The sequence below is a fragment of the Phacochoerus africanus genome, chromosome 16, assembly GCF_016906955.1.
Source record: "Phacochoerus africanus isolate WHEZ1 chromosome 16, ROS_Pafr_v1, whole genome shotgun sequence".
Lineage (NCBI taxonomy): Eukaryota > Metazoa > Chordata > Mammalia > Artiodactyla > Suidae > Phacochoerus > Phacochoerus africanus.
The window spans coordinates 5,300,125-5,314,169 of record NC_062559.1 but is presented as its reverse complement, the minus strand read 5'-3'; the positions used below and the strand labels follow the sequence as shown (position 1 = coordinate 5,314,169).

At 43.3% G+C, this 14,045-nt stretch overlaps 1 protein-coding gene across 4 annotated transcripts in view; it reads left to right on the top strand.

Moving 5' to 3' along the window:
• The window catches only part of GALNT11 (polypeptide N-acetylgalactosaminyltransferase 11), a 57,772-nt gene extending 43,989 nt beyond the window's left edge, over window positions 1-13,783 (top strand). For all 4 annotated transcript variants that reach the window (XM_047763096.1, XM_047763099.1, XM_047763100.1 and 1 more), the window contains 4 exons: window positions 2,114-2,332; window positions 4,179-4,283; window positions 12,696-12,833; window positions 13,060-13,783. In XM_047763096.1, the coding sequence (XP_047619052.1) occupies window positions 2,114-2,332; window positions 4,179-4,283; window positions 12,696-12,833; window positions 13,060-13,191 (594 nt within the window). In that variant the 3' untranslated portion in view covers window positions 13,192-13,783. The remainder of the gene's footprint in view (window positions 1-2,113; window positions 2,333-4,178; window positions 4,284-12,695; window positions 12,834-13,059) is intronic.
• The last annotated feature ends 262 nt before the right edge of the window (window positions 13,784-14,045 follow it).

Below are 14,045 nucleotides of genomic sequence, written 5' to 3'. Positions count from 1 at the left end.
ACCTGCTCTGTGTAGGCTATACTGTGTGAGGTTTGGGCAAGACAGAAATGAGCAAAGGAGGTGCAGTCATTTTAACCCTGCAGTAAATGCAAGTGGAGGTGTGTACTGTGCTCAGAATAACGAGGATGGCGTGACTGGCTGTGCCTGGGTGTGGACATAGGGATGTCACACCTCGTCAGCGTCCTTTACCCTCTTCCTTCCCCTTGCTGCACTGGGAGCTCCTCGAGGTCCAGCTCACACTTGTCACCTTGGAGTCGTTACTGTTTAACCCAGCAGCTCTCAGAAGGTGTCCACAAACCCACAGAAGTCGTGGCCATGCTTTCAAGAGATTGCCAGGTCAGAGCTGTTTTCACAGGTTGATTACCATAGAGTTGGCCATTTCCACTGTGTAAGCCGTTGCTTTGATGGTACAGAAGCGGTGGAGTATAAATTGGTGACTTGGCATAAATCAGGGCGTTGGCACCAAACTGCACTCTTTATGGCCAACTCATTTAGAAGTTAAAAAAGAAAATCCAGTTTCATCTAAAAATGTCATTGATGAGGTAGTAAAAATGATTCTATTAAACCTCATCAGGCCTCTTAGTATTCTGTGAGTATGCATATCACACAAAGCGCAATAGACTGAAAGCACTTTGACTTTATACCGAGGTACATGGTTGCTCCAGGCAGAAACATTTGTGCCGTCGTGAGCTGAATTAGCCATTTTTCTCCACAGAACACTCTTTTTTATGTAAAAGAATGACTCATAAATCACGGTTATCATATTTGGTAGACATTTTCTGAAAATTAGAGTTTTGGAAAACTCATAGCTACTACCCTGAGTTTAGTCGTTTGCCAGTACTTACAGTTCTTTCTGATGAGATCAGTAGTGATATTTATAAATAATATTTTTTGGATTTTGTCGCTATTTGGAAGAACATCACAACCCAGGGGACCAGATTTTATCCCCCCCCCCCTTTTACCTTTGGATCAGTATGTTCTAAATAACTAATGTGTGATGTTAAAAAGTCTTGCATGGGTAAAAAAATCCATCTGAAGAGCAAGATAGAACAGTAGATTTTAATGCAACAATATGAAAAGCTCAATGATATGATTTCATATTCCACACTGTGTCTAATCTTTTGGGGTTTTTTGTCTTTCTGTCCTTTTAGGACCGCACCCGTAGCATATGGAGGTTCCCAGTCTAGGGGTCGAATCGGAGCTGTAGCCACCAGCCTACGCCAGAGCCACAGCAACGCGGGATCCGAGCCGCGTCTGCAACCTACACCACAGTTCATGGCAACGCCGGATCCTTAACCCACTGAGCAAGGCCAGGGATCGAACCCACAACCTCATGGTTCCTAGTCGGATTCGTTAACCACTGCGCCACGACGGGAACTCTGAGTTTGTTATTTTTAATGAATTATTTCTCAGTTTTTAACTTCTAACATAGTATATACATAGATTTAACTCATGGAAACAGAACCTCATTAGAGTCTGCAGTAATTTTTGAGAATATAAGAGTCCTGACACCAAGGAGTTGGAGAACTGCTAATCTCATATGTAGTTTGTTCCACTGATTCTAAGTGCACATTTTTACACATTTTTCCATTTCTGAAATTGGGGTATATCTTACAGTTTGCGGTGTCTTTTTTTTTTTTAAGATTTTTTTTTCATTGTCAGTGACAGACCTAATTGAAAACTTTCCACTGACATCTTATGGCAATATCAGGAAAACTGGTATGGAGGTCCCATCATGGTGCAGCGGAAATGAATCCGACTAGGAACCATGAGGACACAGGTTTGATTCCTGGCCTCGCTCAGTGGGTTAAGGATCCGGTGTTGCCGTGAGCTGTGGTGTAGGTCACAGACACAGCTTGGATCTGGTGTTACCTTGGCTGCAGCGTAGGCTGGCAGCTACAGCTCTGATTCGACCCCTAGCCTGGGAACTTCCATATGCCGAGGGTGTGGCCCCAATTTTTAAAAAAAAAAAAAAAGAAAGAAAGAAAACATTGGTATGAAAAATATTTTTGCTCATAATCCATTTTTTTCAGTTCTTTAAACCTCTGATATAATTATGTTCATTTTAAACAAACCCATTCTGTTATTTTTCGTTTTTCTTTTTTAAATTCAGGAGCAGTATTTTTCCTTAAGACCTGACCTGAGGACCAGGAGCTATGGGAACATCAGTGAGCGTGTTGAATTGAGGAAGAAGTTGGGTTGTAAATCATTTAAATGGTATCTGGATAATATCTACCCAGAGATGCAGGTATCTGGGCCCAATGCCAAGCCCCAGCAGCCCATTTTTATCAATAGAGGGCCGAAGCGCCCCAAGGTCCTTCAACGTGGAAGGGTAAGAAAGTGATGTCATCAGAGTGTGTCATTACGTGCTGTGTAATGTCATAAATGACAGTGTAGACCGAACAAAACATTTAAGGAGAGGCTCTAGCTTGCCTTCCACTTGTTCTTTTCAGAAGAATTCCCCTCCTCAGGTGTAAGACCCGAGACATTTTCATATCTGTGCTGTTTACGTTAAGGTCCTCTAATATAAATTGGTGACTTCTGCCAGTGTTAGAGAATGTGGCTTCTGTACGTAATGTGCCAGCTTCAGAGAGAACAGGGACGTGAACACACAAATGGAGGCAGTATGAGTGAGTGCAGAATTCACTTGGCAGAGGCGAGTCCTAAAAGCAGAGGAGAAACGCAGCAGCTGTGTGCTCTTGACCTCAGCTCGAGAACCGACTGGGGACAGGCGGTGAAAGACGGTAGTTAGGGTCGTAGTGGTGTCCGAAGTCAGAATCGACCCCCGGTGTTCCGAGCAATCATCTGAGCTTCGCAGAAAACCCACCGATCGATCAACCACACTTCTTTAGATAGTCCTTTGTTTCTTATAAAATTTCTTGTGTTATAATCACACTCCAGGTTTCGGGGTTCAGTCATAAAATCTTACCTTTTTCTTGAATCATTTGCTTTCTGAAAGTATCGATTTTGTAATCAGTGCTGGGATTTCTCCTTTGTGCTGTGAAGAAGGCGTGCCTCTCGGGGTTCTTGCACAATGCTAGTGATTCTTAAGTGGCTAGCAGTAAGCCTAGAGCTTTTTCCTACTTTATAAGATTTTAACAAGTCATCAAGATGTTTTCTATTAGGTGTTTCTCTCTCTCTCTCTTTTTTTTTTTTTTGCTTTTTTTTAGGGCCACACCCACAGCATATGGAGGTTCCCAGGCTAGGGGTCAAATCAGAGCTGTAGCCCCTGGCCGGTGCCACAGCAACGCCAGATCCTTAACTCATTGAGCGAGGCCAGGGATCGAACCTGCAACCTCATGGTTCCTAGTCAGGTTCGTTTCTGCTGGCCACGACGGGAACTCCGGTGTTTGGTCTTTAAGTAAAAATCAGCAGCAGTGTATGTCCCTATAGTTGAAATCCTTTATCATTATTTTCGCCTTGCATATCTAATCTCATTTGATATTTAATCATTTTACCTGCGCTGGATACTCTGCTGCTTTTCTGTATCTCTCCCTTGGAATTCCTATGGCATTTATAATCTGTAATTATCTCCAGTTTAATATGTTTACTCCGTTTAATTATGTACTATCTAGTTTGTATCCTTTGTTCTTACTTTCTCAGTTTCACTAAGGTTCTCTAGTGGAGAGATGGTGTTTAATTCCGTTCCTCTCCTTTAGTAAACTTGTATCTTTAGGTACAGTTTCCATTGGACACTGCCTGCATGTATTGTTAAAATTGCTTATGACTTTGAAATCTCTATTGCGATGCACCTAGGTACTGAAGCTAGAATTCAGTAATTAAAAAATTGCATACCTTTTTATTTAATTCAAAACCTTCTTTTCCAAAAAAATTAAAAAATAAAAGGAATTCCCGTTGTGGCAAAGTGGAAGCGAATCTGACAAGGAACCATGAGGTCACAGCTTCGCCCCCTGGCCTCACTCAGTGGGTTAAGGATCCGGTGTTGCCGTGAGCTGTGGTGTAGGTCGCAGACGCGGCTCGGATCTGGCGTTGCTGTGGCTCTGGCGTAGGTCGGTGGCTATGGCTCCGATGAGACCCCTAGCCTGGGAACCTCCATATGCCATGGGTGTGGCCCTAAAAAGACAAAAAACACCTTCTTTTCTAGCATTTTAAGGTGTTTTCTGAAGTTGGTCTTTCCGTACATGCCGGATTGTTAAGGGCGGTCTCTCCTCTTGCAGCTCTACCACCTCCAGACCAACAAGTGTCTGGCAGCCCAAGGCCGCCCAAGTCAGAAAGGAGGCCTGGTAGTGCTGAAGGCCTGTGACTACGGTGACCCTGATCAGGTGAGTGAGGCCTCTGGGTTCCCAGGCCGTCCTCGGACAGTGTCCTGCAGTGAAAGGATGCCACTGGCGTTGCTCTCGAGGAGGGAGGGCAGACATCAAGATTCTAATCTGACTTGACCTCTGCTTATTGTTTGTCGTAGTAGCATTTCGTTTGTTTAGAGCATTATCCGTACTTGGCAGTTACGCAGATTGATTTGAATTACATTGAATGAATTGAAAACTGTGAATTTGTTAGACATGGCAGAGGAGTGCACCCTCTCTCTGGCCATGAACACTAACTCTGCATTGGGCCGGATCAGTCAGAATATCCTCTGTAGAATTTTTTCTGAAATGAAGTTTTCTTGATTTTTAGTAGTTCATCAGAAGAACCACACCAAAGTTTCAGTTCATTTTACTCACGTGATTTATTCTTAGATTATATGTGTCCTTTCAGTGATACGAAATGAATCTAAAAGAAAATTTATTGTAAACTGTTTTTTATCTGATGAAGTAGCATACATGGCCTAACAATGGTATATAGTTTCCTAGTTGTAGGCGACTACAGTGCCTCAAACTGCAGTGCTCAAAACATGCCATAAGTAAGCAAGCTTCATTTACTTACTTTTTTTTAAAAGATTTTTATTTTTTCTCTTATAGTTAATTTACAATGTTCCGTCAATTTCTGCTCTGTAGCAAAGTGATCCAGTCATACATACATACTGATATGTGTACATTCTGTTTCTCACATTATCCTCCATCATGTTCCATGACAAGTGACTAGATATAGTTCCCTGTGCTATACAGCAGGATCTCCTTGCTAATCCACTCCAAATGCAATAGTTTGTATCTACTAACTCCAAACTCCCAGTCCATCCCAGTCTATCCCAGTCCATCCCCCTCCCGCTTGGCAACGGGTTCTCCAAGTCCATGAGTTTGCTGCTTTTCTGTGGAAAGGTTCCTTTGTGCCCTATGTTAGATTCCAGAAATAAGTGATACCATGATATTTGTCTTTCTCTTTCTGACTTACTTCCCTTAGTATGAGAGTCTCTAGTTACATCGGTGATGCTGCAAATGGCATTATTTTGTTCTTTTTATGGCTGAGTAGTATTCCATTGTGTGTATATACCACGTCATCCTTTTTTTTTTTTTTTTTTTTTTTTGCTTTTTAGGGCCGCACTTGGCAGCATGTAGAAGTTCCCAGGTTAGGGGTTGAATTGTAGCTGCAGCTGCCAGCCAAGGCTACAGCCACAGCAACGTGGGATCTGAGCCCTGTCTGTCACCTACACCACAGCAACGCCAGATCCCCAATCCACTGAGCAAGGCCAGGGATCATACTCGTATCCTCATGGATACTCATCAGATTAGTTTCCGATGCACCACAATGAACACTCCCTGTAACATATGTTCTTAATCTGTTCATCTCTCAATAAACATTTAGGTTGTTTCTGTGTCTTGGCTATTGTGAATAGTGCTGCAGTGAACATAGGGGTGCATGTATCTTTTTCAATGAAAGTTTTGCCTGGATATATGCCCAGGAGTGGGATTGCTGGATCATATGATCGTTCTATGTTTAGTTTTCTGAGGAACCTCCATATTGTTTTCCATAGTGGTTGTACCAATTTCCATTCCCACCAACAGTGAGGGAGGGTTCCCTTTTCTCCACACCATCTCCAGCATTTATTTGTTGATTTGTTAATGATGGCCATTCTGACTGGTGTGAGGTGGTCCCTCATTGTAGTTTTGATTTGCATTTGCTCTAATAATTAGTGATGTTGAGCATTTTTTCATGCGCCTGTTGGCCATCAGTATATCTTTGGAGAAATGTCTGTTGAGGTCTTCTGCCCATTTTTCAATTGAGTTGTTGGGTTTTTTGCTGTTGACTCATGAGTTATTTGTATATTTTAGAGATTAAGCACTTGTCAGTTGCATTGTTTAAAACTATTTTCTCCCATTCCATAGGCTGACTTTATTTATGATTTCTTTTGCTGTGCCAAAGCTTATAAGTTTGATTAGGCCCCATTGATTTTTTTTTTTTTTTTATTTCTATTGCCTTGGGAGACTGACCTAAGAAAACATTTGTGAGGTTAATGTCAGAGAATGTTTTGCCTATGTTCTCTTCTAGGAGTTTCATGCTGTCTTGTCCTACATGTAAGTCTTTAAGCCATTTTGAATATATTTTTGTGCGTGGCATGAGGGTGTGTTCTGGTTTCATCAGTTTACCTGGAGCTGTCCAGTTTTCCCAGCCCAACTTGCTGAAGACACGTGTCTTTTTCCCATTTTATATTCTTGCTTCCTTTGTCGAAGATTAATTGACCATAGTTGTCTGAGTTTATTTCCGGATTCTCTATTCTGTTCCATTGGTCTGTATGTCTGTTTTTGTACCAGTACCACACCATCTTGATTACTGTAGCTTTGTAATATTGTCTGAAGTCTGGGAGAGTTATGCCTCCTGCTTGGTTTTTGTTGCTCAGGACTGCTTTGGCAATTCTGGGTATTTTATGGTTCCATATAAATTTGGGGGTTGGTTGTTTTTGTTCTGTGAAAAATGTCATAGGTAATTTGATAGGGATTGCATTGAATCTTTTAGATTGTTTTGGGTAGTATGGACATTTTAATGATATTCTTCCAGTCCAGGAGCATGGAATATCTTTCCATTTCTTTGAATCCTCTTTAATTTCCTTGATTAATATGTTATCGTTCTTAGCATATAATAAAGTTTCACCTTCTTGGTCAGGTTTATTCCTAGGTATTTAATTTTAGGGGGTATGATTTTTTATTGTATTTTTATATTCCTTTTTTATTATGTTAAGGTATGTTCCTTCTATACCCATTTGGTAAGAGTTTTGATCATGAATGGATGTTGGACTTTGTCAGATACTTTTTCTGCATCTGTTGAGGTGATCATGTGTTTTTTGACTTTTGTTAATGTGGTGTATGACATTGATTGATTTGTGTATGTTGAACCATCCTTGTGAACCTGGGATGAATCCCACTTGGTCGTGGTGTATGATCCTTTTTACATGTTGTTGAATTTGGTTGGATAAAATTTTGTTGAGAATTTTTGTGTCTGTATTCATCAATGATATTGGTCTATAACTTTCTTTTTGGGTAGTATCTTTGTCTGGTTTTGGTATGAGGGTGATGGTGGCTTCATAGAATGTCTTTGGGAGTGTTCCTCCTTCTTCACCCTTTTGGAAAAGTTTAAGGAGGATGGGTATAAGTTCCTCTTTGTGTGTTTGATAGAATTTGCCTGTGAAGCCATCTGGTCCTGGAATTTTGTTTGACTTTTTTTTCCTCCTCTTCTTGGTAAGTCTGGCCAGAGGTTTGTCAATTTTGTTTACCCTTTCAAAGAATCAGTTCTTGGTTTTATTGATTTTTTTATATTGTTTTTTGAATCTCTATTTTATTAATTTCCTCTTTCATCTTTATGATTTCCTTCTTTCTGCTGACTTTAGGTTTTGTTTGTTCTTCTTTTTCTAATTCTTTAGGGTGGTAGGTTAAGTGGTTGATTTGAGATTTTTCTTCTTTTCTGAGGAAGACCTATATCGCTATGAACTTCCCTCAAAGAACTGCTTTTGCGGCATCCCATGGATTGAGATTGGTTGTGTCTTCATTATCATTTGTCTCGTTATTTTTTAATTTCTTTTTTGATTTCCTCATTGACCCATTGGGTTTTTTTAGTAGCATGTTTTTTAGTTTCTATGTAGTCAGTTTTTTCTCATTTCTTTTCCTGTGGTTGATTTCTGGTTTCATCTCATTGTGGTCAGAGAAGATACTTGAAATAATTTCTATATTCCTACATTTGTTGAGAATAGTTTTGAGCCCCAGTATGTGGTCAATCCTTGAGAATGTTCCATGTGCACTTCAGTGTTTACTGATTTTTTTTTTTGGATGTAATGTCCTGAAAATGTCAGTTAAATCTAACTTTTCCGTTGTGTCATTTAGATCTCTGTTGCCTTGCGGATTTTCTGCCTAGAGGATCTGTCCATTGATGTGAGTGGGGTGTTAAAGTCACCTACTATGATTGTATTTGCATCAGTTTCTCCTTTTATGTCTGTTAGTATTTGTTGGAGGTATCTGAGTGCTCCTATATTAGGTGCATGTATACTGACAGTTGTAATACATCTTCTTGAATGGGTCCTTTTTACCATTAAATAGTGTCCTCCTTTGTCTTTCTTTATGGCCTTCATTTTAAAGTCTATTTTGTCTGATACGAGTATTGCAACCCCTGCTTTCCTGTCTTTCCCATTCACATGAAATATTTTTCCATCCCTTTGCTTTCAATTTATGTGTCTTTTCCTCTAAGGTGAGTCTCTTGTAGACAGCAGATTGTAGGCTCTTGCTTTTTTATCCAACTGCCACTCTGTCTTTTGCTTGGAACAGTCAGTCCATTGACATGTAAGGTAATTATTGATATGTATTTATTGCCTTTTTAAACCTTGTTTTCCAGTTGATTCTATGTTTCTCCTTTGTTGCTTTCTTTTTTTGGTTCGATGATTTCCTTTTATTTTATGCTTGTGTTGTCTTCTTTTTAATTTCGTGAATGTGTTGTTTGGTTTTTATTTGTGGTTGCCCTGTTTTTCAAGTATGGTAACCCCTTCCTATATCTGCTTGCTTTAGCCTGATAGTCATAGAGGGTCAAACACATTCTAAAAAAAAGAGTCTAGGTTTTCTTACTTTCCTTCCTCACAGTTTATGATTTTGAAGTCCTTTTTCAGCGTCTTCGTGTTTGTCCTGCTGCTCTTCCTTGTGTTTATTGTCACTTTAACAGTAGGGTTTTGTTGTTGTTGTTGTTGTTCCTTTTAGATCTGTATACTGGCTTAAGTGGTTCTTTCCAGTTGTGATTTCCTCCATCCTATTTATTCTTTTTTATTTAGAGGAGTCCTTTCCGTCTTTCTTTTATTTACTTTATTTATTTTTTTCTTTTTCTTTTTAGAGCTGCACCCACGGCATATGGAAGTTCCCAGACTAGGAGTCCAGTTGGAGCTGTAGCTGCCGGCCTACACCACAGCCACAGCCACGCCAGATCTGAGCAGTGTCTGTGACCTACACCACAGCTCACGGCCACACCAGATCCTTAACCCACTGAGCAAGGCCAGGGATGGAACCCGTGTCCTCATGGATGCTAGTTGGGTTCATTAACCGCTGAGCCATGGCAGGAACTCCCAGTCTTTCTTTTAGAATGGGTTTGGTATGGCTGTACTTTTTGTTTTTGTTTGTTGGAGAAATTGTTTATTTCTCCTTCTATTTTAAATGATAATTTTATTCTAGGCTGCAAATTTTTCTCTTTCAGAAGTTTAAATATATCTTGCCACTCTCTTCTGGCTTGTAGTGTTTCTGTAGAGAAATCAGCAGATAGCCTTATTGGGGGTTCCCTTATAATTAAGTCTTTGTTTTTCTCTTGCTGTCTTTAGAATCCTCTTTTTAACTTTGCCATTTTATTATAATGTGTTTTGGTGTGGGCCTGTTTATGGCCCAAGATTTGGAAAGTTTTCAGCCATAATTTCTTCAAATATATTTTCAATCCCCTTCTTCTTCTCCTGGAATCCATATTAGGTGTAGATTGGCCAGCTTTATATTATCCCACAGATCTCTTTATATTGCTTTCATGCTTTTTCATTTGGTTTCCGTCTGCTGTTCTCATTGGGTGATTTCCATTATTCTATCTTCCAAATCACTAATTCGTTCCTCTGCATTATCCATCTGCTGCTCTTCGGTGCCTTTAACTCAGCTTGCTTGTCTCTGCAAATGAATTTTCTAATCTGCCTTGGCTCCTCCTTACATTTTCTAGTTCCGTTCTAAAGGAGTCTGCATTATTGTTCATATCTGCTCTTAATTCCTTCAGTATTTTCACTATCTCCTTTTTTGAAATCAGTGTCTGTTAGACTACAGGGGACTGTTTCACTGTTTGCTCCTTCAGGGAAATTCTCCTGGTCTTTTAACTGGGAGTAGTTCCTGAGCTTCTTCATTTTGCTTGTATTTTTCTTATTCTTTGAGTTTAGGGAAAACAACTAATATAGTCTTGGAGGGCTGTTTATATGCGTGAGCACCCCTGGGTGTTTTGGGAGAGCTTCCTTTTTATTTCTAGGGTGCTGTGTGTGCTTCCAGGGAGATGGAGGCAATGGGCAGGGCTAGTAGCCAGTGCCTGATTGCTGGGCCCCTTGCCACTGTCAAGGACCACAGGAAAGTGGCACAGGCTGCTCCTAGTTGCAGGGCCCTGGGAAGTGACAGTGATCAGGCAGGCGTAGGTGGCTTCAGAGCATCTGGCCGGGGCAGCAGCGGGGCGGGTGTGTGCCTGGGGGACTGAGAGCAACAACGGGTGGTGCTCAGTTGCAGTGCCCTCTTCTTTGCTGACCTCAGCGGTGACTGGGGCCGCAGGTGGTGCCTGTTCACAGACCCTATGGTGTCGGGCCATGCCCCCCTCTGGTGTCTGAGAGCACTGCTGTGGTTTGCCCCTGCTGCCTGGAGGCCACCACGCAAGGGCAGCTTAGCCCCCTGCTGCCTTAGCCCGTACAAGAGGCACCCCGTTGCCTATTGTCTTCCCCAGAGGAGCCCTGCCCTCGGACAGGCCTTAGGTGCATAGGGGAAGCTATTCCCGTGGCGGGCCATCCCTCCTGCTCTTGCCCTCCCCAACAGTGGGCCTTGCTTCTCCTGCAGGCCCAGACCTCTTCCCAGGTTTCCGCAGCCCCTGGCACACCGCTCCCTAGCCCCTCAGGCTGTCTTCACATAGCCAACCCTGGTCCTCTCCCCAGAACGGACCTCCAGAGCCTGTGTCTCAGCATCCCCCCCCCACCCCCCCGGCCGAGCATCCCAGGCTGTGGTGTGGATGGGGGTCGTGGTGTGGACGCGGCCCTCGCTCTGCTCGGCCTCCTCGGTCCAGCTGCTGTGCTTTTTCTCTGCAGCTTTGAGGGCCCTCTGCTCACTGGTCTCCCTGTCGGTTAGGTGGCTTCCCAGGCTCTGGGCTCCCTTCCCCTTTCACAGCGCCTCTCAGAGGTGCTAGGCCCATCCTGATTCCTTGTCTCTCTTTTTTCTGCCTTTGTTCTGCCCAGTCAGGTGGAGGGTTTCTTCCCTTTCTTGGAGGCTTAAGGTCTGCTGCCAGCGTTCAGGAGATGATCTGTGTGAACCGTGCTACGCGTAGGTGGTTTTGATGGTAGTGGCAGGAGGCGAGCACCGTGTCACACTCCCCCCTCCCGATCCGTCTCCGTGTACCATGTGCGTGACGGGTGGGCTCGTTCATGAATGAAAAGAAGACAGGCCCTTTTTGGATGGCGCGTGTCCTTTGGAATCTCATCAAGCACATCTTTGTTCTGGGACTGGTCATGCCCACTATCTAAGATGCTAACGTATTGGGAAGCGTGGTTTAAGAAGGTTTTTATGCCACAGCTGGTGCGAGAGCTGACGGGTGGTAGACACCAAAGTGGGCCTTTTAGTGTCATTTTGGTGGTTGAGGCCGTGGTGAGATGGAGACGTTTGCGCCACCTTCCTGTCTGCGCAGTGATGTGACCGCACAGAACCGTACTTGGACCCTGGCCACTCGCCACATGTGGCTGTTGAAATATATACTAATGAACAGGAAATAGAATTAACAGTTAAGATCCACGGCCACACCTGGCATGTTTCCGGGGCTCATAGCCACGCGTGGGCTGGGGGCTCCTCTGTTAGCGGAGGCAAAGTTCTGTGGCAGACTTGCTGGCGCGGCGTCTCCTCGTGTTTATGGAGGGGCTTGTAGGTGGAAGTAGGAGTGCATGAGGTGCCCCAGAGCACAGGAGAAAATGTCCTCCTTTTGCACTTAGTGCTGGTGCGTGCTGGAGAATAAATTTATTCATGGCACTCGTCCAGTTCAGACGATTTCCGTCCTTTGTTCTTAAAGATAATCCGAGAGCCCATGAGGAAGACTATCCTGGGAGGCCACTTGGGTGTTGAAGGAAAACCCTGCTTTAGGGCCGTCACTTAAATCGTAATCTCAGTCCAGAGGTTATCAGGAGCTGGGACGGTTCCTGCACACCCTGCCTGCCCCACCGTGTGGAGAGGGGAGATCAGGGCCCTGCGTCCTCTTTCTGCAGAAGGCAAACCAGCAGCCTTGCTGGACTTCCGCAGTTCCTAACACCGTTTGGGAATGAAGAGCGTCACTGTGAAGCAGATCCTAGAATTGGAAGATTTACACTCATGGGATCTTTAAATCCAGTCGATTCAAACACTGCTCACGTTTCTTCCTGGAATCACACCTTCCTTTCTCAAGTGTTATTAGTTCATTCCATTTTCAGATAACTCAGCTGATGACTGCTGCCAGGTAGATCTGACCCACTGGTCTGTTCCTGCCGCATGAGATACAAATGAGGTCCCTTCTTCTGCAACCTGTGTCAAGGGTCATCTGGTCTGAATGTCAGAATCTGAGGCAAAACTTGGGGTTTCGATCTTTGTTTTCTTCCTTAGATCTGGATTTATAATGAAGAACATGAACTGATTTTAAATAATCTCCTGTGCTTGGATATGTCAGAAACTCGGTCGTCAGACCCACCACGACTCATGAAGTGCCATGGGTCAGGCGGCTCCCAGCAGTGGACCTTTGGGGTGAGCGGACGGACGAGGCTGGGGAGGGAGCATGGTGGACGGAGCCCTGCTCTGCCTTGTACGGGGCTGTTCTGAGTTTGTAATATCCCATAAGTAAGCAGGGAATCTTTAATGTTCCACATCTCGCCTAGACTTCTGTCTCTTCTTTACCATGTTCTAGCAGTAAGGCTTTTAAGTGAAAGCAAATAACTGGTGGTCTTTTTTCTTGCTACCACTTTATTTTCAGAGGAATAATCGGCTGTACCAGGTGTCTGCTGGGCAGTGCCTGAGCGTGGTGGATCCACTGAGCCCCAGGGGCTCTGTGGCCATGGCGATCTGTGACGGCTCCTCCCCACAGCAGTGGCGTTTGGAAGATTAAGGTGGATGCCGTGGCTGGAACGGGGGTTGTCACGCTCGTCCCCACCATGGAGACGCCTGGGGAGATGGGCAGAGGTGAGCGAGCAGACGCAGCAGAGACTGGAGCCCCGAGCGACGACCGTCCGGAGGTGAAGACCTTGTTTGACCAAGATGTTGGGGTCATTTCTGAACTGCTGTGGAGGAATTTCTTGCTTACGGTAGGAAACCAGAATACTGTTTTCACTCCTTCTGAGGAGTCAGGTTTGTACAGAAGGATAAAGCCCAGGAAATTGACGTGTCTCTTCATATTTATTTCTGCTTCTTTTAAATCCCCTGTAAGAATGGGGTGGCATTTATGTGATCAGGAACTTGTCATGATTTCCTTTCTTAGAAGACTTCATCGGTGATGGTTAATTTTTTTTTCTTTTGGTCTATTACCATGTTCTAAATAGATAGTTTTAAATAAACTGATTGAATCCACATTACTTGTAACTTCAGAAGACATCATTTATAAGATTATATTTAAGAGGCAGTTAACTATTTTAAATTATTTTGATGAATTATGGTACTATCTACATTTACAATAAAGGATTCTTTTGATTATTTACCTCGGATTGTTGCCTGCTCACTCTTCTGTCTTGGGCTGGGTCCTGTAGTCTGAATTATCCTGTGTATGTGAAACGTGGTGAGAGATACACTGGAAATCAGCCGATAACCAATAAGCTAAGTCGCACCCTCTCCTCAGAGGGTGTTTCATTTTCTTAAACTATGTGAGGTTGAAGGGGAAGGTTGTGAGCTTGGATTCTTTACATTAGAGTTGCCTGTGAAACACCCAAGTTGTTAAATAGACATTTGCATGTGGAGGCCAGGATGTCC